This window comes from Leptidea sinapis, chromosome 17 (assembly GCF_905404315.1).
Source record: "Leptidea sinapis chromosome 17, ilLepSina1.1, whole genome shotgun sequence".
Lineage (NCBI taxonomy): Eukaryota > Metazoa > Arthropoda > Insecta > Lepidoptera > Pieridae > Leptidea > Leptidea sinapis.
The window spans coordinates 9,830,117-9,857,901 of record NC_066281.1 but is presented as its reverse complement, the minus strand read 5'-3'; the positions used below and the strand labels follow the sequence as shown (position 1 = coordinate 9,857,901).

Sequence of the window (27,785 nt, the reverse complement as noted above, 5' to 3'; positions counted from 1 at the left end):
GTAAGTCTTGGTATGTCTTGTTCAACTCTCAGGATGGAGCCACAACTGGTTGTGATCCTTCATAAATTTTGGTTACAAATATAAATTCATAAATTTTTATTCAAAATAGGATATAAAATCACTTATTGAAAGTCAAAAACTACCACCCATTCCAAAATGATCTGACCTGACCAGACCTGAGAAGAACGGGCGCAACAAACTCAGCGGGCTTCTTTACATTTTTATCAAAATATGGTTACAGTATGAAACCGTACAATAAAACTTATTTAATAGCCCGTGGGCGGTCGCTCTATTCTCAATCAGTGGTATCATTAAGAAAGTCATTTATATTATAGTTACCTGATTACCAGAGAGAGGCTCCTTTGCACAGGATGCCGGCTAGATTATGGGTACCACTACGGCGCCTATTTCTGCAGTGAAGCAGTAATGTGTAAGCATTATTGTGTTTCGGTCTGAAGGGCGCTGTAGCTAGAGAAATTACGGGGCAAATGAGACTTAACATCTTATGTCTCAAGGTGACGAGCGCAACTGTAGTGCCGCTCAGACTTTTTGGGTTTTTAAAGAATCCTGAGCGGCACTGCATTGTAATGGGCAGGGCGTATCATTTACCATCAGCTGAGCGTACTTCTCGTCCCTTATTTTCATAAATAAAACCTTTACTATCTATACACGATATCACTTTAATAATAACAAATCGTTTTGCTAAGTGTCTGTTTGAAGCAGAAGTGGGATTAAAAACTTAAAACTTTTTATATACTAAGCTATAAACTAAGTGGCTGGAAGGCAGCTAAGCAGCTGTAATAATGGTCCTCTGTATAGTTGAGAGAGCAATTTAAAGGTATAAATTAGATTAATAAGACCCGCTTTGACGACCAGGTGCTAATGGAAACACGTGGCGGCCTCTGAAACACGTTGTCGTTAAAATACAAGTCCCGCTTCAAAGTACACGGCTTACATAAACATTTAATAGCATTTTACTTTTTCATGTCTCTTACCAGGTGGCTTTAACATTGCATGGCACACAGAAGTTAAAATTAAATATGAATATCCAAATGACATTTATAGTAACTGCCTATCTTAGACTTAGAATATGCTTTTACCAGTAGGAGGCTCCTTTGCACAGCACTTTTCTTGATTAAAAAAAAGGCATTTATTTTCTCAAAATTGATTCCTTTAGAATTCTTTTTGTTGTCATTTCTTATACTACTACATACTACTACCGCTTCGGAAACAAATGGCGCTCTGAGAGAGAAGAAGCGGCGCAAGAAACTCTCCCGGAATTCTTTTTTTTGCGCTCTTTTCAATAAAAATATACAATATTGTACAGTCATTTCTATCGCTATAAAATAATCACAATCTAGTCCCAGGCTGTCCGATCATTTAGATATTCAGCAGTGGAGTAATAGGATTTACGACAGAGCCATTTTTTTATAAAACATTTAAATTTATTTATAGATAATGCCTGAACAGTGGCTGGGACTTTATTGTAGAAGTGTATACATTTACCCTTTAGAGCTATTATGTATCTTATGCCTACTAGAATTAGTTACAAGCAATCCCTTATTTCTAGTGTTATAATAACGAAAATCACTATTTAGAGCAAAAATGTGACGATTTTTGTGAACATATATTAAATTTTCATAAATATACTGACAATGAACAGTCATGATTTTTATTTCTTTAAATTTTTCTTTGAGAGACTGTCTATAACCAAGCTGATATATAGCACGAACAGCTCTCTTTTGCAGTGCAAACACTATATCAATGTCAGCAGCATGACCCCATAGTAATATACCGTAGGTCATGATGCTGTGAAAATAACTAAAGTACACTAATCTAGCGGTCGCAACATTCGTGTACTCTCTAATCTTTCTAACTGCATATGCCGCAGAGCTGAGTCTATCTGCTAGATGGGCAATATGTGGACCCCAATGAAGCTTTTTATCTAACGTGATACCCAAGAAGACCGTAGTGTCCACAAGTTCCAATCTATGGTCATTTATAAGTACGTTGGTTTGTACCTCCGCTGTGTTTCGTGATGAACCGTAAACACCACAACGGCGCCTATTTCGGACGGGAAGCAGTAATGTGTAAACATTATTGTGTTTCGGTCTGAAGGGCGCCGTAGTTAGTGAAATTACTGGGCAAATGTGACTTAACAGTAACGTAACTTAACCTGTAGTAACAGGTACAAGAAAACGATAAATATATCGTCAAATATGACACAATATACTTATTTAAACATACAAACATCCATGAGTCGGAAACAAACATCCATATTCATCATATAAGTGATTGTAACTACCGGGATTCGACCCCGGGACCTCTAGCTTAGTAGTCAGGGTCACTAACAATTCGGTATATGGGTCATCATGTAATAATAAAATAAGCTTTATAATTTTAATGATGTATTTATTCTTTAAGAATATTAGAAGAAATCTTTCAGCATATAAGAACAGGATACTGTGGGTTACAATACTGCAGACGTATTTGCATCTAATATACCTAGGTTTGATATCTTACCAACTTCAAAAGGTAGGGTGTACCTTTACTTGAAAATTTGAACACGTACCAAGGACCCATAACATTACAGTATCTTTTTACTATTTTGGCCTTATATCCAAATAACATTATCATAACAATATAATATATAGTGTCATAATATAGAGAGACATTATAGTGTATTTCTATAGAAGAAGAGAGGTTTTTGGACATATTTGACGTTGCTTTTGAACTAAAAAATAACAAAATAAATAAGAGTTAAAAATGGTATTTTGGTCTGGTAAAAAAATTAAGGAGTTTATTAGTTTAGCATACATATCAAATCAAATCAAAATCACTTTATTTGTGTAGGTCAAGGGAATGACACTTTTGAATGTCATAAGTTTTCTTTTCTTTTTATATTTACCGCCACTTCGGAAAGGGTTGTGCTTTAATGAGAAGAAAGTGGCAAAAAACTCATTGCCACTCATTTAAATAAACATTTACAGCTTCATCTTTTTACAAGTTATTTCAGTTACAATATATTATGTAAAGTGCAATTATTAAGCACTAAGAATATTCAAACGTCAAATACTAAATGCCTTACACGAGTAAGTCAAAAAAGTAAAAGTAAATTAATACGTAAAAACAAAAGTAATTGAGTACAGTAGATGTATCAATCCACACACACCGTAATAAAATAAAGGCATATTTAGCTATGAAATGTAGCTGAACACAAAAATAAAAATTAAAAAAAACTCTAAAACCACTGGACAAAGTTTCATAAAACTTTCATGAATGCGTTCAGCGTACCCTGGACTGAAAATAGTTCTGTTTTGTTTGTGTAGTTTACATTAACAATAAGTATTCTAACTAATGCACCCTAATTTACATGAACTAAGAAGCAACGAAATAATTGAACCAAAAAACATTCATTAAAAGACCAGTGCGAGGCTCCTTTGCACAGGATGCCGGCTAGATTATGGGTACCTGTTTCTGCCGTGAATCAGCAATGTTTAAGCATTAATGTTTTTCAGTCTGAAGGGCGCCGTATTTAGTGAAATTTCTGGGCAAATGAGACTTAATACCTTGTCTCAAGATGACGAGCGCAATTTTAGAGCCGCTCAGAATTTTTTGGGTTTTTCAAGAATCCTGAGCGGCACGGTTACTAAATCTACCATTTGTTGGGGCTAAGTAAAGCTCGCGAGAAGAACATACAAGAAACTCAACGGCCACTCTTCTTAACCAAATAGAGTATTTTACAATTGCTGTAATATACATAACAACTTAGTTTGTAAGGTTGCTGCATCCAGTATAAATTATCTCATCAAAAGTAATAAAAAATAAACTTTATAAACATCTATACGAATAAATAAAATTGGAGTGTCTGTTTGTAATATTGAAATAACTGGTTTTTACTATATTTATTAGAATATATATACGGTACTACAACAAAATAACATTTTGTCTGTCTCTGAAATGGCTGGACCGATTTTGACGGGACTTTCATTGGCAAGTAGCTGATGTAATAAGGAGTAACTTAGGCCACATTTATCTTAGAAAAATTCTTTTATTTTAGAAAAATTCTTTTATTTTAGAAAAATAAACTAATGTTGCAATGTCCAAGAAACGGTCTAACTCTATAACTAATTTATATGGCAAAACAAAGTTTGCCGGGTCAGCTAGTAAATAATAATATTTACTTGATTAAAAATACCTTCGCAAAAGTAATGAACGACAGAGTGACGTAGACTTTTGTTCGTGATAAGTTCAACGACCCGGAAACGTTGGAAGTAACCTCTCGTAGGCATTATTACACGCGTGTAAAAACATCTTAACTCTAACTTTCAGCGCTTTTGCGAAATAAAACTGTGTTTAACGATTATTTTAAATCTTTAGTTATTAATCATTAATAAGAACAATTATTGTATCGTTAAATTAAATTACTTTCTCTGTGGTGCCAGGTCGACCTGTTATAGTTAATAAATCATTGTATTTGTTAAATGCAATTACTAATTACGATAGTAATCACGACTATTATGTTCACGAAGAATTCTTACACAAACAATGAATTCAAGCTCTAAAGGTTGATGCATCCAAAATACGATAATTTATATTTATACAAACTATTCTTTATTACTTTTTATGAAATAATTTATATTGGATGCAGCACCTTACAAACTAATTCGTTATGTATATTACAGCCATTGTAAAATACTCTATTTGATTGAAAAGAGTGGCCGTTGAGTTTCTTTTATGTTCTACTCACGAGCTCAACTTTTTCCGAACATATGGTAGATTCAGAAATTTAAAAGAAATACTCATAGTGTTTAAATTAAGCTTAATTAAATAAAGTTTATTGGACTTTCACTTTTAAAAACTAAAGGATTTATTTATACCACTTCATACTACCAAAGCCAAGGACCAATTATGGACTGAAAACAATTACATATGCTAAACTGTACAATGGACTATCTTCGGATATCAAAGATGCCGGCACTTTTAATTTATTCAAGCTTCGTTTAGCCAAATCTATTGCAGATGATACTTCCTTTTTCTAGCGCACACTTATATTTAGTTTTATAACTGTTTTTTTTTATATATGTTTATCATTAGGACGATTCATAGATTATTATTTATAAATATTGTTTCTCAAGTGACAGTTTGTAATGTTTTAATAAATGATCTTTAAATACTCGCATATCTTTTGTATCTCAATTGAATATCGTAAATTAAAAAGCTTAATAAGAATACCAATATATTTACTTAGGACAGTATATCGCGTTAGTTTCACACTTGGGACCGAATTGTTTGATCATGAAACATTAATTCAACTTAGTGAAAGTATAAATTGAGTAAGTTATATCTGTTTCAGCTATTACAACTTGACTTGTTATCACACAAGCCATGTTGGCATCCCATTTGTGACTTCGCAATTAGTTTGAGACTTAACATTACGAGATGCGAAACTTAACGGAAAATGGAAACCTGGCAATCCTAAAAACAATGATTTCTGCCGTGAAGCAGTAATGTGTTAACATTACTGTGTTTAGGTCTGAAGGGCGCCGTAGCTAGTGAAATTACTGGGCAAATGAGACCTAACATCTTATGTCTCAAGGTGACCAGTGCAATTGTAGTGCCGCTCATAATTTTTGGGTTTTTCAAGATTTTTTTTCCACTTTACTTGCTTTGTGAATATTTAAATAAATAATCGATATATAGGTATTGTTATATTCTCACGGATGACATAATGTTATATAGTAATTAGAATATATTTTTTCTTTAAGTGAAAACAATCGTTAAAAAAACTGACTAGAAACTTACGATTCCTTAGATATTTTACACAGGTACGCCCTATATTTGGTGATTATAAATTAGTGGTGTATAGATGGAATGATGTATCGTATGTTTGGCAATGAAGGAGGAAGGGGTATGGGCGGGCGTCTACCTTCGCTTTCGTTAGTGATGTATCACCTTCTGTTATGAATATTAATTATAGATTATCGATGTCTTGTGTTGTATTTCTTGTGAATATCTAATAATTATACATATCTATAATATTAATTGTAATATTCCTTAAAAGTTTGTTTTATGTCGAAACGCTATAAACAATCAAAATTATTCATCAAGTTTGATGATTAAAATTCCGCCTACATATTGAAAATTGGTAGGAATAATCCTTTCGCTGAGAAGGGGTCAGCTAAGAACGGATTTAACATAATTACACCCGCAGGAGTTTTTTTTATTATGAACAGAACAACGTCTGTCGGGTACATCTAACAATCAGTATTCTATAATGTAAGCAAACTTTTTTCCTTAGTCGTGTGTCAACTGTCACTGTTCGAATGGGTTGTTTACATGGAATGTTTTACATTGCTGCTTATTGACCAAGATATTTCATATAACTTGAGTAAATGCGGCAGTGTATAGATCTAGCAGTCGAAGCTTATTATAGTGTAATTATTAAAAGGTTCTATGTTTCGGCTTTGTGACTTAAATCCTAATCCTCCTCCTCCGTGCGTCGTAATCCTCAGTACTGAGGGTCGTGACCACCCTTCTGTATCACTTTCTCTCGTATGACCACTCTCCATCTGTTCCTGTCTCTGGCGGTGTGAAAGGTATTGTGAACCGTAGAGTCGAGGGCGGAGCGGATCTGGTCGGACCATCGTGTTGGACTGCTTCCACGAGGCCTCTTCCCATCTATTTCACCAACCACAATGAGCCTCTCGAAGTTTCCATCGTCCTTCCTTGCGATGTGACCGAAGTATTCTAAGACTCTGCGCAGACATTCCGAAGACAATCGCGAGGAGATCCTCAGTTTACGCAGTATGGAGAGATAAGACCGAAATGCTATCCAGGGGATACGGAGCATCTTTCTTCAGCATCACATCTCTAAGGCGTTGAAATTCAGCAAACCAGCGATAAATTGTGGTTTTGCATGGGGCTTCATCACCAAATGCAGAAATCATCCGGTCAACACACTGTTTTTGTGTTAAACCACTTCGAAAGTCATAAAAAATCATCGCTCTAGAATTTTCTCGAGTCAATTCCATTTTCTCAACGACGAAACAAGTTTGAAGAGACCTAGTGACAAGACCGAGAATCTTTTTTTAAATAAATAAATGGTATTCGATTTTTAAAACCAAGGAGTTTTCAATTAAAAAGATTTTAATATGACAGGAACAGTGGAAATATTCTATTCCCGATACTTTTAGTGCAGCCTATGTATTTGGTATGTTTGTATTATCGGTTGTCAAAATGTCTATTCCACTAATTGTTCCGGGTGTCAATTTCCGCTTTGACTAACGGAAGGTTTCATCGCGTAAATTTTTTTGTTACCTCAATATTTTATTTTGGCCATGTATGACGTCATCGTTTACTTCACCCAATAGTAGGTAAATGATATGCTTTGGAGGCACCAGGTTCACCTATTAGCTGACCTTAACAAATACACAAAAAGCTCGACAAGCAAAAAGAATGAAACGAATACATCACAGATTTTAACAGCTGAATATCTAAGTGATCGGACAGCCTGGGACTAGATTATGATTATCTAATAGCAATAGCAATGACAGTACAATATTGTATATTTTATTAAAAAGAGCGCAAAAAAAGAATGCTGGGAGAGTTTCTTGCGCTGCTTTATCTGTTTCAGAGCGCCATTTGTTTCCGAAGTAGTGGTAGTATCTCGTATATTAGAAAAGACATCAAAAAGAATTCTAAAGGAATCAATTTCGCGAAAATAAATGCCTTTTAACAAGAACAATGAAATACTCTTTACCGGGTCAAATTCTTTATATATTTTAGAATTCATCCATTTTATGTCTACCAAATAGGACCGTATTGTGTCATGAATCATGACAGCTGATCTCCGAACGCTCCATATCTCTATATTTACTGTTAACCGACTTCAAAAAAGGCCTATCCCTTTTTTGAAGGGATTCTCAATTCGACGGTACTTTTTAGGGTTCTGTAGCCAAATAGCAAAGAACTGAACCCTTATAGATTCGTTATGTCTGTCTGTCTGTCCGTCCGTATGTCACGGAGACTTTTATCCAAAACTATAAGAACTATACTGTTAAAACTTGGTAAGTACCTAGATGTATTCTGTGAACCGCATTAAGATAAAAAAATAAAAAATAAACAATGAATTTTGTGGGGTTCCCCATACTTAGAACTGAATTTTTCTACAATATCTATCTCCATTCTATTAAACTTGCATATAGCTTTATATAACTTGTACGCATTACTTTATTGTTGTTGCCATAAAGGTGGCTTATGGTGCATAATTAAGCTGGAGCTTCCTATGTTATCGTACTTAATAATCATAAAATCTGATTTAACGACCCCAAGGCCCGGTTGTTACTGTTCCTGATCTCCGGGTTCCGGCTCCAAGTTTGAATCCCGGGAAGTAAACGGTGTATTATGAGAAATTTTGTTGGAATAGAATAATATAATAATAATATTTAGTACGTCTATTATATTAACTGTTTACCAGAAGGTAAAAGTCTAGTAAATGGCGCCTATTTCTTCAGTGAGGCAGAAAAGCTGTGTTTCGGTCTGAAGGGCGCCGTAGCTAGTGAAATTAATGGGCAAATGAGACTTAACATCTAACGTCTTTAGGTGACGAGCGCAGTGGTAGTGCCACTCAGAATTTTTGGAATTTTTATGAATCCAGAGCGGCACTGCATTGTAATGGGCAGGCCGTCAATTGCCATCAGCTGAACGTCCTGCTCGTCTCGTCCCTTATTTCATAAAAAATAGTATATTATAAACTCATCAAGAGTTTCTTATACCTATTTATAAAATTACGTTATTATTATTCAATGGTAGTCTTCGGAAATAATTAAGAATAATGTTTATTTCAAATTGTATACAGCCCTGCGCGTTCTCTAATTGGTACAGAGAAAGAAATAACAAAGTGGACCCGTGAGGGAGGCTAATCAATTTGCCCTTAAACCGGATAAACAAAAAGAAAATTTCTGAGATATTATGGATAATACAGCTCTGTATAATTAATAGGATATTATAAATGTTATGAAATAATAAGTATATATCTCGCGAAAAAGAAGAACATCTTCCATACTAGCTCTGTATCGTGAAGGCTTAGCGCGCGGGTGCGAAAAAGTAGATCATCTAATAATTTCTAATATTGACAAGAAACATTTATTTTACGGCCGTTCCCAACATTCAGTCTCTTATTTGAGATCTCTTACTTGAGATAAAAATCGTGACTATCGTTGACTTTTCTGTCCCAATAAACTTATCTACGGTAACTCACCTTATCCGTACACGCTGTATGTCAATGGGACGACGTATAGCTTACCAGCGATAGAAGTTTGTATGGAAACTGCAATTCACGCGTCCCAATATAAGGCGATAAGAATGACTTATCGGGTATATTGGGACAGCTTCAGATTATTGACAGCTTATTACTGACAGTAGACGGTAGTAATATATCTCTATCTGTAGATAGTATATTGGGAACGACCGTTAGCGAACAGATTAGGATAATTGATCTAAACGGGATTTAAAAATTAGTGTTCCAAAGAAGTTTCACTTCTGACATGTGTACTTTGTACGCTGCTAATAATTCTGAGCGGCACCACAAATGCGCCGTCACCTCGAGAGATAAGATGTTAAGTCTCATTTGCCCAGTAATTTCACTAGCTACGGCGCCCTTCAGATTGAAATCCAATAATGCTAACACATTACTGCTTTACGGCAGAAATAGGCGCCGTTGTGGTACCCATAATCTAGCATCCTGTGCCTCCTACAGGTCTTTACCTGATTTATATTTATATTTATGTAGTGTATAGAGGGAATGTAAGATCGATAATGCTTGACCAATTTTGATTTGACAATCTGTGTGTAAGCTAGTCGTTGGGTAGAAAATTCCAAGCGTGGCTCAGTGCTTACAACAATTTACTGTAAGGGGGCGTGTTCCTACCTAAATACACACAGATTGTCAAATCAAAATTGGTCAAGCATTATCGATCTAACATTCCCTCTATACTAGTCTAAGTGGCTTACAGTCCTTTTACGCGTAAACATTATTCTAAACACCTTGGTAGACTTTATTTACATGCATCATAGGCCGTACCACTCTTTCTGATTAAGGAAATGGCCAGTAAATCATATCCCACCCTAAATATAGTTTGGGCGTGGTAAAGAATTTCAATGTAACGCTATAGCTTGGAAAGTTATCTATCATAATGCTGTATATTATCATGGGGTGGTAACATACGGTGACGGAATACAGATAAAATTTGTTCAAAGTTAAAGTCAGATAATCTTTATTCAATTAGGCTTCGTTACTGAATTTATCATATGCTCGGAAATAGTTAGCACGTGAGATGAACATACAAGAAACTCAACGGCCACTCTTATCAAACAATTAGAGTATTTTAAAATTGCTGTAATGTAACAAATTAGTTTGTAAGGTGCTGCATCCAATATATGAATCGTGTTTAGTATAAATTATCGTTTATTGGATGCAAGCCTTGAGATGATAAACCTTTAGAGCTTGAATTCATGGTTTGTGTAAGGGCGCCGTAGCTAGTGAAATTACTGGGCAAATGAGACTTAATATCTTGTCTCAAGGTGAAAGGCGCAGTTGTAGTGCCGCTCAGAATTTTTGGGGGTTTCAAGAATCCTAAGCGGCACTGCATTGTAATGGGCAGGGCGTATCAATTACCATCAGCTGAACGTCCTGCTCGTCTTGTCCCTTATTTTCATAAAAAAAAGGATGCTTCGTAAACATGATGGTCGTGATTACTGTCATAATTAGTAATCGCATCAAACAAGTACAAATAAACTTCTTTCTTGTGAATATTCATTCACATTTCATTCAATTCACAATTCTCAACATCTCGTTTAAGCTTAGCTTAAAGTGCTTATGAACATAAGACAATTAACCTAATGGAGAATTGTCTGAAGACAATTTCTGAGCGTGACTGTGTGTCTAGTTATATATTGTATGTCAATGTTGTACAGTAAAAGTACAGTGCTGATTAAAATTAATTTGAAATAGAAAAAAATTAGTCATAAGCAAATAACAAACAGAAAACTCTTTTTTGTTATAAAATGAGCTGAATTTTGATGTAAATCTTCTTTAAGGAATTAATTTTTCATCTTTAAATTTTAATAATTAATAGTTGAACTCTGTTTTCTATGAAGAGTGTATATTTTGTTTTATTTTATTTTAAGCATCGATTTATTTAATTTAATTGAATCACCATGGGATGCAGCGATGTATTGATATGAATGGACAGTAGTTTAAAAAGATAAAACGAATAATTTGTAAGTTCAACCAATTTTAGATTTTCTGAGACCTTTCAGTTTGACCCTCGTACAATATGATTTTTATAAGATTCTATTGAATTTTGACTTCAACATTGCTTATATTTTCAGTTTCGTGTCTGTTGAAAAAAATATTATTCCCAAAAGTGAGGGTTATCACTTTAAAAAATAACAATTCGCTTAGATTTGAAAGAGCGACATCTTAAGTCAATTAATCGAATATATTTTGTATTGCGCGATTAGTCTACGCATATGAGGTCTCTGCGAATACGTAGAAATGCTTCACAATTGCTGTGTTTATATAAACTTTTAATATGGACTGTCCTTCGCTTTTATCACAAATCGGTTTGCATGCCTGCCTTCAATTGTCGGCTTAGTACTTTTTCCCCAATGCACATTAAATTCCACCACAGTAATTATGGCTTAAACTCTCCTCTACAACTAAGGTTACAATTATATAATTGTATTTTAAATATAGATGAAAACACTGATATCTTCTTTTCAAACTTTCTTAATTTTAAAAAACAAATTTATATTGCTCTCCAAAATTTATAGATTTTAGATTTTAAAATATCACATGTATTTCTTATAGTAATGCTGTGCCTACCTATAATTTAAGTATATTTAAATTATTTTATCATATTTGTTTAATTCTTAGTGCATAAGTTAATAAATTGTATTTAGTTGGTAAGCCTTTATGAATAAATAAAATAAAATATTAAACAGTCCGAGACTTATACAAGCATTAAAGCTACTTAAATTAACTCTGTTGAACTGTGTGTCCAAATAAAATGGCTTTTCTTGAAGTGTTCCCCCCGAGGTCCTAAATAAATTGACCCAAGCTCATTGTAAGTTGTGTCAAAATTGATTCGTGTTGAATCGCTAGCTGATAAGTAAATACAATTTCTTTTGCTAGCATTAAATTCAATGCCTTATTACAATGGTAGTTTATACATAAATATTGGCATGTTTGAATTTGATAGAGCGCTCATCGTTCAAAATCTTTGAGGGAACGTTAATATGTAAAATGATATAATTTATTCTGTCGTTTACCCACTCCAAGTGGGTAATATCTAATAACGTGCCCGACCAAAAGAACCTAGTGTTAAATTTATATATTGTGACTGACAAAGCACACTTCCATTGTAAGTTCAGAAAGCCGAAATTGCTAATGATTAATAATAAAAAGTCATTATTCTTTGAAGTGGAAAACAATTGAATATACTTAATGTGTATATGTATAATCTTTATTTATAAATGTAGAACCGGTTTATTCTTCTGTTATACTGCGAAAACTACTGAACCGATCGAAATCATACTTATACTATAAGATGCAGCGTGTTTCGAAAAAGGTTTTAGTATATGATATGTTACACAAATAAAACTGAAAACAAAATATTATGAACGATGCGGGACTCGAACCAGCGCCTTTCGCGTCCGAGGACTCTTCCCACTGAGCCAACTGTTTGAGTCACGTATCGTTGATTAATCTTGTATGTCTTGTTCACTCTCTCTATAAGGATCTACTTTACCTTTGATAACCTGCTCAACCCCTATAATAACATATTAGGAAATTGACTTGAGATGTCGCTCTTTCAAATATAAACAATTTGTTATTTTAAAGTGATATCCCTCACCTCTGGGATTAAATATACAAATTAAATTATTAGCCAAAATCTATGGACGATGCGGGGACTCGAACCCGTTAGTTCCGTCCGAGAATTCTTACCAACTGAGCCAACCGTGTAGGTGACACATGGTTCGTCGACATTGCTTCAGCAAAACACTGCTTACGCGTCTCTTAGGCAGACGTTGTGTTTCGACCGCGCTTTGAATACAATGCCACGCAAACTCAACAATTGTCCAAATAACAGCATATCCAACCTTAAAAAGGATGGAGTGTTGTATTTCAGGTAAGTGCCCTTTTAAATTAGCAAAATTGTTTATTTTATTTTATTTTATTTTGGCATCAAACAGTCACAAAATTACAATTTTAATGTTATATAATTACTAAAAAGACGACTCATAGTGCCGAAAATTACAATGTTAAATTAAATACCTAGTGCTAAACATAAACATTTACAACAAACGTGTACAATACAATAACTTAACTATATTTTATTAATTAACTAACATTAACTATATTTTATTATCTAGTCGTAACAAGATTTCATAAGTTTGAGAATTAATTTCTTTCTAAATTCTTTATAAGGTAACCCAAAAACATCCATATCAGAATAATCTTTATTATAGGAGTTTAGTGCTTGTGGTATAAAGCTATTCAAAGTGTATTTTTTTGTGTAGCGTGGTGGAACAAATATATTTAATTTACGACAGGAGCGGATGGGAAGTTTGGCGCGTGATGTAAATAATATTTTTGAATGCAGATAAGGACAGTCAATCTTATTATTTAGAATTTTATAGGTAAACATAATATCGATAAATTTACGACGATTAACTAACCTAAGAATATTGTATTTTTCAATTGTGTTACTAACTTGCTGTGCTAACCTCAATGCTGTGCAGTTCGTACTAAATCCTCTATTTCAGCACCATACTCAATGCTATATACCTAACAAAAGTTATAAAAATATATATAGCCGTCATTCGATAACAAAAGAGATAGTTGTTGCTGTAAGAGCCCTTAAACTAGGGGTCGTAATATCAAGAGGACTTTGATCAGTAATGGGCTGCCGGACCACATCAGTGGAAATTTTTACGGGACACTAAACCACATCTAAACCACGCAAACCCATAATAATAATGGCGAGATCCTTTATACTATATTTTTGTAGTGCAGTTATAGTTATATGAATAAGAGTGGCCATTCTCTGGTTCTTAAAGGTCAGTAATATTGAAGGTTGATATCAAATCTGTCTGTTGATATTCAAATTAAATGCCAATATATAAAATTCAGTTGTATTCGCATTCCGGTTTTAAAGCAGTATTTCGAAATCTCTTTAGGATGCTAGATTATGGGTAGCTCAACGGCGCCTATTTCTGCCGTGAAGCAGTAATGTGTAAGCATTATTGTGTTTCGGTCTAAAGGGCGCCGTATCTAGTGAAATTACTGGGCAAACGAGACTTAACATCTTATGTCTCAAGGTGACGAGCGCAATTATATTGCCACTCAGGATTTTTGGGTTTTCCAAGAATCTTGAGTGGCACTGTATTGTAATAGTCAGAGCATTTCAATTACCATCAGTTGAACGTCCTGCTAGTCTCGTCCCTTATTTTCATTAAAAAAAATCGTTTGATATTATAAAGGTTTTACCTCTAAATATCAAACTATATAGGTATAGTAATAACTGTGTTTTGAAAGGGAATGCAAGAATTATACATACGAAATATTATAGAGCTTGTTTTTTTTATGAGTTCATTATTATATTCACCCTAGCGGAAGTCTCTAAGAAAATAGTGATTCACTTGATTGTATGAAACTATAATCTTGTAAAAACGGATATAGCGGATGTCCACTACGTAACTGTTCGCTTTCAAACTTAGCCGGATTATACTTCATCGCCAATCGCCATACTGTAATTACTACTATTTCAAACTTATGTCAAATCACTGCACATTTCATAAAAAAATTAAATTAATTTTTTACTTAGACAGTCCCGCCAAGAGTCGGTAATAAGAATTACATAGTATTAACATCCTCTTTGATCATATTTTCTTAAAAAGATGTTCTAAATATATTGTATTAATAGAAATAATATAATCCAAATGGAATCAGCAACATTCAATAGGAATATCGAAGAAAATCCTTATATTTCATTCATAAGCCTGTAAGCGGTGGGCTTCATAGTATCGAAGGATGGCATTTCGATGATTACAGTTAAACCTATCCTGTCATATGGGAGTTACTGGAATTAAATTTGTCACAGCCTTTCATTATGCAATATTTTTTTATTTTTATTTATGAGAGTTACCGTCATTGTTAAATTTTGGAGTAATGGAATCTCCATTACTCCTGCTAAAATACTTTTTCTTTTTTCAAATAATATAATTTTCTTTACATATATTTTTGAATAATATCAACTTTGGTGATATAGTTGTATAAAGGCATACCATTAAAGATATTCATAATAATAATGTTATGTATATGTATCTACACTAATTAACGGTCGTTTTTTGGTTCGGTTATACCACAGTTATACTGTGAAAACTACTGGAACGATCGGATTAATACTTTTACCATAAGACGCAGCGTGTTTCGGTTAACTTAAATGGAACCTATATTTTTTGTAATATTTTTTACTTAGTAATATTTAACTAACTACTTATTTAAGTAAGTAATATATATATATATATATATATATATATATATATATATATATATTCGCAGTAAAAGTAATTCAGTCAATGAGATTACATACCATACTATGACAATTCACACAATGAGTGGGCGCGGATACATAAGTTATATGGAAATTAATTTATTTTATAAGACGGTTGCCGGGCTAGCAATTGTTATAATTATATTATTACAGTCAGCTCAGTTTCATGCGATACCAACAAAATAAAGTGCTTACGTTATATGTACGATAATTAATTTACTTATTGAAGTGAAATTTCTTTAGAATCGTTGCGATTTGAAACTCGATGAAACGAAAAAGCGAGACGATAGAAACAAACAGTTAAATGTTCAGGATGATGATGATGAGATGGGAAGCATTATACAGTGTTTTGCTACCAGTCGTTCATAGCTGAAGAAGAGATTGTCTTATGTATGACGCTAGTATACCTTAATGTATTCTGACGTCATGAGCACAACGTATTACTACATAGACACCAGGAGAACACAAATATGTTATCGGTGATTGTAATGTCTTTCTTAGCAATTGAAATCATGTATCATCTTAGCAACATGTACCAGGACTTAATATGCAGTTTAGAGGTTGCACATTTTAAAATTATTATACAAGTGTGAATTGCATGCACTCATGTTTTTTTAATTTTTAGGCGAAACAAAAAATAAATGTTACAAATATGTTCATCATAAATATAGCATGATATATAATATTATTCTGAAGGACAATTTAAAATAAATGAACGAACAAAGCCGTCTTTGTCATATCAGATCCCGTGAGATCTTCGCACATCTTAACATAAAGGCCCCACAACCATGTCCCAATTTAAGAACAGCGGTATCATTCACGCCTTCATTTGATATTAAAATATATCTGTATCCCCAGGCGATTCCGTCGGTCCAATATAACGGTTAGTTACTTATGCATGTACTCTTTGAGAATATTTGTTATTCTACAAAAGCGGCCTTACAAATAAACTTGGTATAAAGTTATGTCTGAGAATAAACTTAGAATATACAAAATGTTTACAGACATTTTGCTTAAGATTGGTTTATTTAAATGTTTTAACCTTCCCGGGTTTATTTGAAAGCCTGCTTGACATTAGGTGAACTTTAAAATTATTATAGTACTGACAGTGTTGTCAGCGATATAGTCAACATTTTGCATATTTTTGGTTTATTCTCTATAACATTTAAGAGATACAGTGCATTTTTTTTTTGTTAGCAATGTGGTAGGTACTCTAGAGATCGAACGAGAGGTCATATTTTTCAACAGACCCCAAAGTCCGATTCTATGTAGGCATTTTTAAATAATAGAGTCCAGCGGAGCAGCGAACCTTCGTACACGAATGGGCCGTGATATGCATTCAAAATTCTTTGAAATCGCATCGAATTAAACGTAACGTAACAGTATTAACCGTGTAAAAGAGATAGCAATGGTCAGGAGGTGTCCAGATCTATCCAAAAGCAATACGTGACACGGATTTAAAGACATAAATATAACATTTACCAATAATAATATAAATATTAACACACCTTTATACAAATTATCTTGCCCCAAACTATGCATATAGCTCGCACTATGGTTGCAAGGACAATATATTATATTTAATACAATTACTTCAACATACAAAAATACTTATAAACATCCATGACTCAGAAACAAACATCCAAATTCATCATATAAATGTTTGCGCCTACCGGGATTCGAACCCGGGACCTCTAGCTCTGTAGACAGGGTCACTAACCACTGGGCTATAGGAGTCGTCAATTAATATATGAGTTACGTAACGGCGGAGTTTACAACACAGTGAGTAACTTTGCCCATAACACTCTCGCGTGTTAATAATGTATTTACGCAGAGTCTCTCCCGGAATTGTGCCTTGTATTCGAAAATTCACGCGTTGATTAATGCATCGTAGCTTGCTTCCAACTTAGACTGTACTCAGTTAAGTCATTTATTTCAGCTTCGGTGAAAGTTTATCAATACTAGTTCTGTTCCTGACCAACCGGGAACAGAGGGAATGCGAGATTCCCTTCTCTACATTTTCTCACTTCACCTCACAATAACTCGACTGAACTAAGTTTTAATTGTCAGAGACAACTTAACTGCTCACTTAAATGGCCTTTATTTGTTTGTTACACTCCGTTTTATGCGATTTCAATGAAATACTCAAAGCCTTAGATCATTTACATACATATTATACACATCCAGATTTTTACTTCAGTCCGTAGTCCTTCAGAACAGTCCCAACTCCCACCTCTTATTACATAGTATTTACATCTTTTTTGGCCACAAAACTGTACGTTAAGTATTCTAGACGACAAATTACTATTTCGACGCTGTAGTGAACTTAAGTTGGATAGAGAATATATACGCCAGTAATAATAACTCTTTGATTTGATGTTAATGCCTACAAAAAAAGTATATCCTTTCAAATGTAAAAAATTGTAAAAAAATGCGAAAAATGAAAAAAAAAAAACACTATGTGTGCAAAATACTATGCGGTTTAATTTAGTTACACTATAATTGTATTACCATCGTACAGTAAAATTTACAATTTAATAGCCTGGAGGGTATTCGCTCCATTCTATGGTATCATCCCAATCTATGGTATCATCAAGAAAGTAATTTATGTTATAGTAACCTTTACCACACAAAAGATTTTTAACAATTCTTTTGAATTTGGTAAAACATTTGTTTTGTACATTTTGTGGGATCATGTTGCAAAAGCATATAATTCTCCCAATAAGACTTACTAACTCGAATTAACCGAGTAGTAGGCTTAGCACGTTTATGTTTGTTCCTTGTGTTAACATTATGACTGTCGCAGTTTCCAGCAAATTCAAAAAAGGGATATACTGAGATGCAACAGTCAAAATGTTTATTTCTTTAAATTTTTCTCTTAATGATTCTCTAGGATCTAGGTTATAAATATCAATATGATACACGTTATATTCTTCGTTAAAGCCTTGCAATTTTGCGGAGAGAAATTATATTCCGTTGGGAGATCTATTGTCTGTAAAGTTAGTAAAGTAACCAGACTCGATATTGATTTAACAGAAACGGGTCATTAACGGCCGTTTTCAATAACGTATCTCTAGTTACGGATACATTGCTTTATTTAATGACAAGATCTTATCTATCCATCGTTATGTCCAATATAGTTATAGTTCAATGCTTTAAGTCGATAGGTTATTGAAACATAGATAGGTTAATGAAAACGGCCGTAAGAGTATTGAATGTAAGTGCCTTACGGCCGTTCCCAATATACTATCTACAGATAGAGATAAATTACTACCTTCTACTGTCAGTAATTAGCTGAAGCTGTCCCAATGTACCCATTTAATACCCGATAAGTCATTTATATCGCCTTATATTGGGACGCGTGAATTGCAATTCCATTGGTAAGCTATACGTCGTCCCATTGACAGACAGCGTGTACGGATACGGTGAGTTATCGTCGATAAGTTTATTGGGACAGAAATGTCAACGATAGTTACGATCTTTATCTCAAGTAAGAGATAGACTGAATATTGGGAACAGCCGTTGGATCATTACTACGTCAAGATATACTGTGACAGCTTTAAAAATGTCGAAAAAAATTACACTAACACAAAGCGTCATACAAACCGCGAGTGTAAGACGTAGCTTGTCACGCACACTAAAGTAATAAACCTGGCCTGCTTTCATCGGTTGTCTAGCAGCAAGAGACTCTATCTAGACGTATACATTATCTAACGTTAGTTCTTCTAAGTAACTTCTTCGAGTAACTCGAGTGTTGCATATTTAAATAAAATACTTCATAACCACTCAATATGGCGTACGGGAAAACTGGTACATTCCCGCGCATTTTCTTGTAAGCGTTTGCATACAGAATTCGAATATATCTATACAAATGATTTAAGTTTTCTTTAGTGTTAATTCCGCCAATATTTGTTTTTAAACAATTCGACACGTGTTTCGCCTCTACACGAAGCAACCTCAGGACGTGTTGCCTCGCCAAAATCTGGCACGAGACTGAGTCTCTTAAATCATTTGCATAATTATGGATTTCCGCAAATTAACGCCTACTTCAATTTAAATTAATTTTCATCAATTTCAATTAAATTTTCGAATATATCTGTTCAAAACAATACTTACATGATTCGGCTTCATTCTATTATAAGTTATAAGGGGATAAGCACTTCCTAAAACCAGAAATCGAATGAGGAGTGTGGATTTCGTCATGAGGCCGATCGACCTCCTCGGTACGATAGGGGAACGCGTATAATAATTGTAACTGTATTTTTACGTTACCAGTGGGAGGCTCCTTTGCACAGGATGCCGGCTAGATTATGAGTACCACAACGGCGCCTTTTTCTGCCGTGAAGCAGGTACCACGACGGCGTGAAGCATTACTGTGTTTCGGTGAAGGGCGCCGTAGCTAGTGAAATTACTGGGCAAATGAGACTTAACATCTTATGTCTCAAGGTGACGAGCGCAGTTGTAGTGCCGCTCAGCAATTTTGGGGTTTATCAAGAATCCTGAGCGGCACTGCATTGTTATGGGCAGGGCGTATCAATTACCATCAGCTGAACGTCCTGCTCGTCTTGTCCCTTATTTTCGTATAAATAAAAACATTCAGTTTTTGCGTACAAGCAGGCCTGTCTCACTCCCCGTGTAGGTATCGAACGTTAGTACGCGCGGCGGCCTCTACAGAGTAGGCCAATCAGTAGGGACTCACGAGGGATAAGTGACGCACGCGCGAGCTTTGTTGCAGTCTGTAGGTGTCTGCAACTAATGTAGGTTTGACAACGAAAAAATATTGATTTAAAAATGACGATTACATACCTATTTATATTATAGAAAAAACTGAGCTATTTTTATAAGACAAGCATTGTTTAGAATTGAAAGAGCGACATCTCAAGTCAATTTCCTAATATGCAAATATTGGGGCTGAGTTGGTTATCATAAACTGTAAAGTAGATCCTATTTATGAACTTTATGTCACTCGAACGGTTGGCTCAGTGGAAGAGCTCTCGCACGGAACGCGAGAGGTAGCGGGTTTGAGTACCACATCGTTCATAAATTATGTTTTCAAATTTAATTTGTGTAATTAATCCCAGAAGTGAGGGTTATCACTTTAAAAAAATAACAAATTGTTCAATGTTGCTAGATAGCATTTATACTTTGAGCGTGTTCAATTACAAATACTTTCCCACTAGGTTTCAGTAGATATCATATTACGAACATATTATTAAATTAACATGTGTCTATACTTATTTATAGATAATTTTATGTCTACCTCTAATTTAATTAGTATTATTTAATTTTGAACCGACTTCAAAAAAGGAGGAGGTTCTCAATTCGTCGGAATTTTATGTTTGTTACCTCAAAACTTTCGACTGGGTGAATCGATTTTGATAATTCTTTTTTTATTTGAAAGCTGGTGCTTCCCGTGTGGTGTGGTGTAATCTGACAGTGGCATCCATGAGAAAACCATAAGTCTTAAATTTGTTATACATACGTATAGCAAATTGGATGATAAATTTACGAATAACTCAATATCGCGCCAACCGATTTCAATGATTCTTTTTTTATTGGAAAGGATATACTTCAAAGATAGTTTGGTGAGAGTTTGGTTAGGTTCTGATTACGGAATTCATGGCAAAGTAACGGAACTCTTCAATTAAGCGCTTACGTTAATTGCTGCATTCAAAAATTTAGTATATCGTAACTAGAATTAGATTGTATAAAAATACGCTATTATTTTTATACTTTTTGTTGCATATTATATCTATTGTTTTGGAATAGTGTTTTTGAAGTCGGTTGCTTTTATGTTAAAACTTTTTATTTAAGACTATTATTGGTCCTTCTTAATAATAAAATAAATAAAATATTGAATATAATATTTTTGTAATATCATTCTTATATTATTTTTTAATGAATAAGTAAACGATCACCTAACTAAGCGGTACAAATCTGCCCTTAGCAGTTACTATGTATTTTCGTAAGTCGTAGAGTATGGTCTTGTTGACAGCGAACAGTAATGAAAGATCTCCCTTTTCTTTAAATTGCTCTTCTTTACATTCTTTCGCCATCGTTTGTTAAATCTGAATCAGGCTTATTACCAGTGGGAGGCTCCTCTGCACAGGATGCAGGGTAGATCATGGGTACCACAACGGCGCCTATTTCTGCCGTGAAGCATTCATGTGTAAGCATTATTGTGTTTCGGTGTGAAGGGCGCCGTAGCAGTGAAATTACTGGGCAAATGAGACTTAATATCGTATATCTCAAGGTGACGAGCGCAATTGTAGTCCGCTCAAAATTTTTTGGGTTAATCCTGACCGGTACTGTATTGTCATGGCGAATCAATTATCATCAGCTGAACGTCCTGCTCGTCTCGTCCCTTACTGTCATAAAAAAGGCTTAATGCAATACGACCCCGTCACGTCGAAACAGTTAATTTCCCTTTATGATAAACGAAAAAGCACATTGATATCTGCTGAACATTCGATGGCAAATAAGGCTTGAAGTATTCAAGCGTAGTTTCATACAAAGCATAATAGCTGAAGAGAAGTGACAATAAAAATAGATTATTGCTCCATCAAAGCTGCACCTGTCACGTCATCTATTACGGCGTGTCTAGACGTGTTTAAAGTCAACATTTGAACTGGAGCGCTTCTGGTGTTGTCACGTAGTATATCTACATAATGTCTTCGTAGATTAAAACTATGAGCATTGAATATATTTCGTAAGAATTCGTCTTAGCTCGCGTGTAATCGGTATGTGGTGCGAGTGCGAACGAGAGCGGGCGCCGGGCGAGCGCTGAGCAGGCAGTCAAGGAAGAACTATCGAGCGAGGCGGTTGTGTCGTACGCGCTTTTGCGTGAAACTGTAGTGTTAAATGCCACCAACAATTTACAGCCACGAAGATCCTGACCATGTGACTGGACTTAAACCATTATATATTTTTAAACCTACTAAGCTATATTTGTTAAAAGTAGCACCTTTTTAAATCGAACCTCCATAAATATCCCAAAAATCCCTTCCCTTCAAACCCCAAAACCTCTATCGCTTTATAAGTCAAAATACTCAGAGAGTACAAGTAAATTCAGTACATATTTTCCTCTATAACTCGAAAAACTAACTGAATCGAATCACCTCTACAACTGTAAGTTAAATAAATACCAACTTTAAGAATATGATGACAATGTACATCATTTTTTCTTAGAAATCAATGTAAAAGTAGGTTTTTAATAAACCAATTTCTATAGAATGATAAAGGAATTTGTGACTGACGTTTTGCTAACGTTAACAGATGCGTTTGTTCTGAAAAAAATTAAAATTCGAAAAAACTATTAAGAAAGAAAGACATTTATTTCACAAAACTTAATATACACACTTAATAAAATGAGATAAAATCAAAACAAACTGAAAAAGACCCACATTAAATAGTGATTGATTTAATATTGGAGAGTTCCTGTGCAGTGCAGGAAATGGGTCACCGACTCAGGATTATCTGTGACACGGCCGTGGCTATGATCCAGCACTGATTTTCAGCGGTGCCCGTTTAACTCTGGAGATACAGTGCGCTCTACAAATAATAAATAATTCATAATACTCTCAAATCTCATATAATGGTCGATAATAAAATATATAGATGTTTTAAAATAAATTTTGAATGAATGAAACATATAGCAACATAGGTATATATTTTCAAAACTAATGCTACCAAAGCTGATCTTGTTGAAGTGAAACAAAAAGTTTATTACATCGTCTCAAACTTTTTCGTCTGTGTTGCATGTCGTGTGACGGTCGGGCGGCACCTATAGTTCGCAGCAGCTGACCGTGTAGTGTATAGACTATTACTCATTTGTGCCAGTGCTCCACGCTATTTTGTTTGTTTATATTATTTCCCATGATCATTCCAATTATCCAAGTATAATATCAAGATTGATAAAGGGATTTTTATACGATTAATGGAATATTATTCCAAATTTTTTTAGTTAAATGTCTATAATGTGAAAAATTGTTTCACTTTTACTGTGGTTTCATAAATTCACACAATCCTTTTTTTTTGTTCCAAAAATCGTAACTTACATTTCCGACGGTTCATCATTCACCAAGAGTAGGTAAAAATTATTCCAACATTTGGTTGCATTGTAGCGAAAACAACCTCTTAAATGCAGCACTATGGTGTTTTAAGACAGCCAGCTTGTATTAATATATGTAACTCGAATTTTTAGCGACTCTCTTCAAGTTCGACTTACAGAGGTTCTACTGTATTCATACTAATCTTATATCATTAAACGAGCAATTCTTGTATATATAAAATAATCTGAATCTCGGAACCGGCTCCAACGATTTTCATAAAATTTTGTGTGCAGGTAGTTTTGGGGGCAAGAAATCGAGCCAGCTAGGTTTCAATTTTAAAAAATGTAGTTTTATCCGTGTTTTAATGAGAAACAGCTACAATAACATTAGAATGCAAAGGTAAAATTCGCAACTATTTACAAGACTATAATATCTCAGATGGGACATTGGGTGATCCGGAAAGCACGACCCCGGTTCGAATGCAGATTTCCTATTAGTTTTTTGTTTTTGTTCAAGTTTTTTTTATAAAAATCCGAACAAGGCTCGGTCGTCCAGATATTAATAATTAAATGTAATAATTAGTCCTGTTTTGCCATAAGTAAAATTCTATTTAACAAGCATCGGGCTCAGTACAGAACACTCTATCCCCCTCTCCCTAATACTTCCTGTAAGTACTCCACTTGAGAGTCGCACTTTACTTTTCAATCCACTTTGTCTACGCACCATATTCTACTATGGCAGCCAAGTCTTTTATGAGTATACTACTTACTATAATTAATACGTCTAGATAAGGCCTCTTGTTGTTACGCAACGCATGATAACAGGCCAGGTTTATTACATATTTATTAAGCTTATGAAATTTTATTCAAACAAAAACAAATCTTATAACAATACTACGATTCAGAATTAATATGTAGATGAATAAAAAAGAAGAAAAGAATAAATGATGAAGCGTACCAAGAATACTGGCAGCATTTCCGCGTTTGATAGCTAGGCTGATCTGTTAACCGAGATAGCTGCTAGCGCTTGGGTTGCCAATAGTCTTATTGCAGAGCGAAGATAGTACTTTGTACATTTCCTGCGCCTCTGGGCTTCAAGTGTCTCGACACCAAACGGCACAAAGATGTAAGACTCACTGAGACCGACATATTTGCGACGTTTGCTGTCTTCGGCAGTCGAAGCAGGAGCCCCAGCACCAACAACATTTGAAAGATGCCACTGAGTGTCAAGATGCCACGCACACAAGCATCTAATAGTTACCGTAATAAAAAAGCTATTGTTCTTAGGTAGTGCGATATCTAGTTGGTGAGCGTGTTTTCGATCAACATAAGGAAATAGAGATATTTTGAATAAATTTAAGAAGCGCATAATTGCACATTGCTTAGTATTGTAATATAAGTTAGTACTTACAGCTTAAAGCTGCAAAGAAGAAAATTCTTGTCTTATATGGGCCATTATCTACAAGTGTGCCAATTATATTAAGAGCTTAATCGTGTCACGCCGAAAGTCTTTTGCGTGGACCGTTAATATCACATTAAAATTCTCACATTATGTACCCGTAGGAAATATGACCATTATAAGGAAAAATGTGCTAACTTAGAACTATACTTAAATAAAAGAAGTAGGGCAAAAGGCTTAAGTTAATTACCTACTTTACCTACTTTGAATATATTCTACAAAGCGGCCAGTTAACCCTAAACTGTTTCTTATAAGAATATTTAAACACGATTTTAGAAACAAATATTCCTGTAGGACTATATTTTTACTTGAGCTACATTATTAAATAATATTTGAGCTTAAGATAATTAATACATCTAGATTGAGTCTCTTACTGATAAAAACAGGCCAGGATTAATACTTTGGAGTGCGATTTGTATGACACTTTGTGTTAGTGTGCGTGAATTGCTCAAAACAGAGGTAAGTTCTAAACTTAATTATTTCGACGTTTTCAATGATATCACAGTCTATCTACGGCCGTTTTTCAACGTATCTCTAGTTACGGATGCATTGCTATCATCGTTTATGACAAGATCTTATCTAACCATAGTTATGTCCAATATAGTTATAGTCCAATGCTATCTGTCAATAGGTTATTGAAAACGGCCGCTAGGTGTATAAATGTTCTAAGATATGAGCTATTCAAATGTGTACTTACTCTGTGCCACTTTTTCCTCCCTTGTGTAGCATACCCGCACGCGCCATCTCACGCCCACGACCTGAAAAAAGCCGTCATCAATTAACGTTAAGATGGCCTTTACTCTCACTAAATGCCGTTCGAGCTCGTCAATTATTAAGGCCATTAGACAAAGGAATGTCCTCCTGTCACTGGACGTGATGAATTGTTTAATGTAATCACTACCTTTTAGGTAAGGTGGGTTATAAAAGTGTTCAATAACGTCGTTATGATAAAGAGTAACGAAGGTAAACTCTATCGACATTACAAATAAACATAGTTTAAAGTTATACCTGAGAATAAACCAAGAATAGACCTTTTGCTTATGATTGATTTATTCGGACGTATAACGTTTCCCGCGTTTATTTGCAAGGCTGCCTGACATTTGAAAAACTTCAGAATTATCATTGTATTGACAGTGTTGTCAGCGATAAAGTCAACACAACAACAGCCTCATATTCCGCTGCAAACGTATTCAAAACAGAGCCATTGTTTAATAAAACATTTAAATTTACTTATAGATAATGCCTGAACAGCAACTGGGACTTTATTATAAATGTGTATACATTTACCCTTAAATCTATTATGTATCTTATGAAGCCTACTAGAATTTGTTACAAGCAATCCCTTATTTCTAGTATTATAATAATGAAAATAACTATTAAGGGCAAAAACGTAACGATTTGTGTGAACGTATATAAAATTTTCATAAATAATTTTATTAATAAATTAAGTTATTTTATACTTTTCAGTATTTGAAGTCAGTATTTTTAACCGTAAAGTTTCTATTAAATTAAAAAGTTTGGAAACATTTATATAAAAATCATTTTCGTAAACAGAATGGTATTGTACTGTCACTTAATCAGTCCCAATTTCTGAAATAACTCCGAGACGGGAACTGTGATTTGGAAGCTTTATCAGCAATCAATTTGGTCGGAGCTTGACAGATTACCAGAGTACTTCCAGCATTAAGGCTGTATCTAGTTTAACGTTTAACAATGACATCTGAATAAAGCGTACTACAGCTAGAATGACGTTAATTTATTTCAAGCGATCTAAGCTACGTGCCTTTTGTACTGTTACAGAGAAAGAAAGTTTGAGTTATTGCAAGACTTATCACGCGGGCACTGACATAATCTGAACCTTTATAATAGTCAATGTACTGTTATTACCATAGATTTGGGAACTTTCTTTGAAAATGAAAATGAAAAAAAAGAAACTGAAAAAAAAATTATTTACGTAAACTTACAAAAAGCATCTGTTAAGTCGAAGAGAAAGCAGAAAACACGTAAACATGGAGTTTTTAGACAAGTTTTGTGGTGAAAGTATAGCATTTCGAGCTATGAACACTACTTAATCCTGTTACACATACCCTTAAGTCTTATTTGTAGGTTGCTAATGCATGCTGTTGGTTATTGTTAACACTGCCGAGCCTTTTTGAACTACCACTTTTCTTTGAAGTTAAACAAGTTTTTGGCATGGCGTGACGCATATTGGTATTTCTCTGAGAAAAGTTATTCTTATAGCTTGTACTTTTTTGTGTAGGTTCCTTTATTCAGATTAGTAGTGAATAACGAGGATTGTAAGCATATAAACTGTTTTCCACCCAAGAATTTTGAAAATATTGGCTTTGTTACATAGATGGCGGGCCGGCAGCCGTGAACTCACATCGCTCAAGGTCGCTGGCATTTTGTGTCGCCTTAATAGTCATAAAATGTTCACAAGTGCGCAAAAGCGTCAAAAAGTAAATGATGTAAGTAATTAAAAATACGTCATTGGATGCTACAGGGTCACAGAGACTCGCGATATGCATGGTACCGTACTCCAAACTTCTTTATATTCCTCAATATATTCCTTAATATTATAGTAACCTTTTCCCATCAAAACAGTTTTTATATATGTCTTGAATGTTTTGTCAGGCAATTCTGTTATGGTCGT

General features: G+C 34.4%; 1 protein-coding gene across 1 annotated transcript in view; it reads right to left on the bottom strand.

The window, feature by feature from the left end:
• The window catches only part of LOC126968893 (uncharacterized), a 269,048-nt gene that overhangs the window by 86,767 nt on the left and 154,496 nt on the right, over positions 1-27,785 (bottom strand). Inside the window, exon 3 of the mRNA XM_050814038.1 lies at positions 25,830-25,890. Within this exon, the coding sequence (XP_050669995.1) occupies positions 25,830-25,876 (47 nt within the window). The 5' untranslated portion in view covers positions 25,877-25,890. The remainder of the gene's footprint in view (positions 1-25,829; positions 25,891-27,785) is intronic.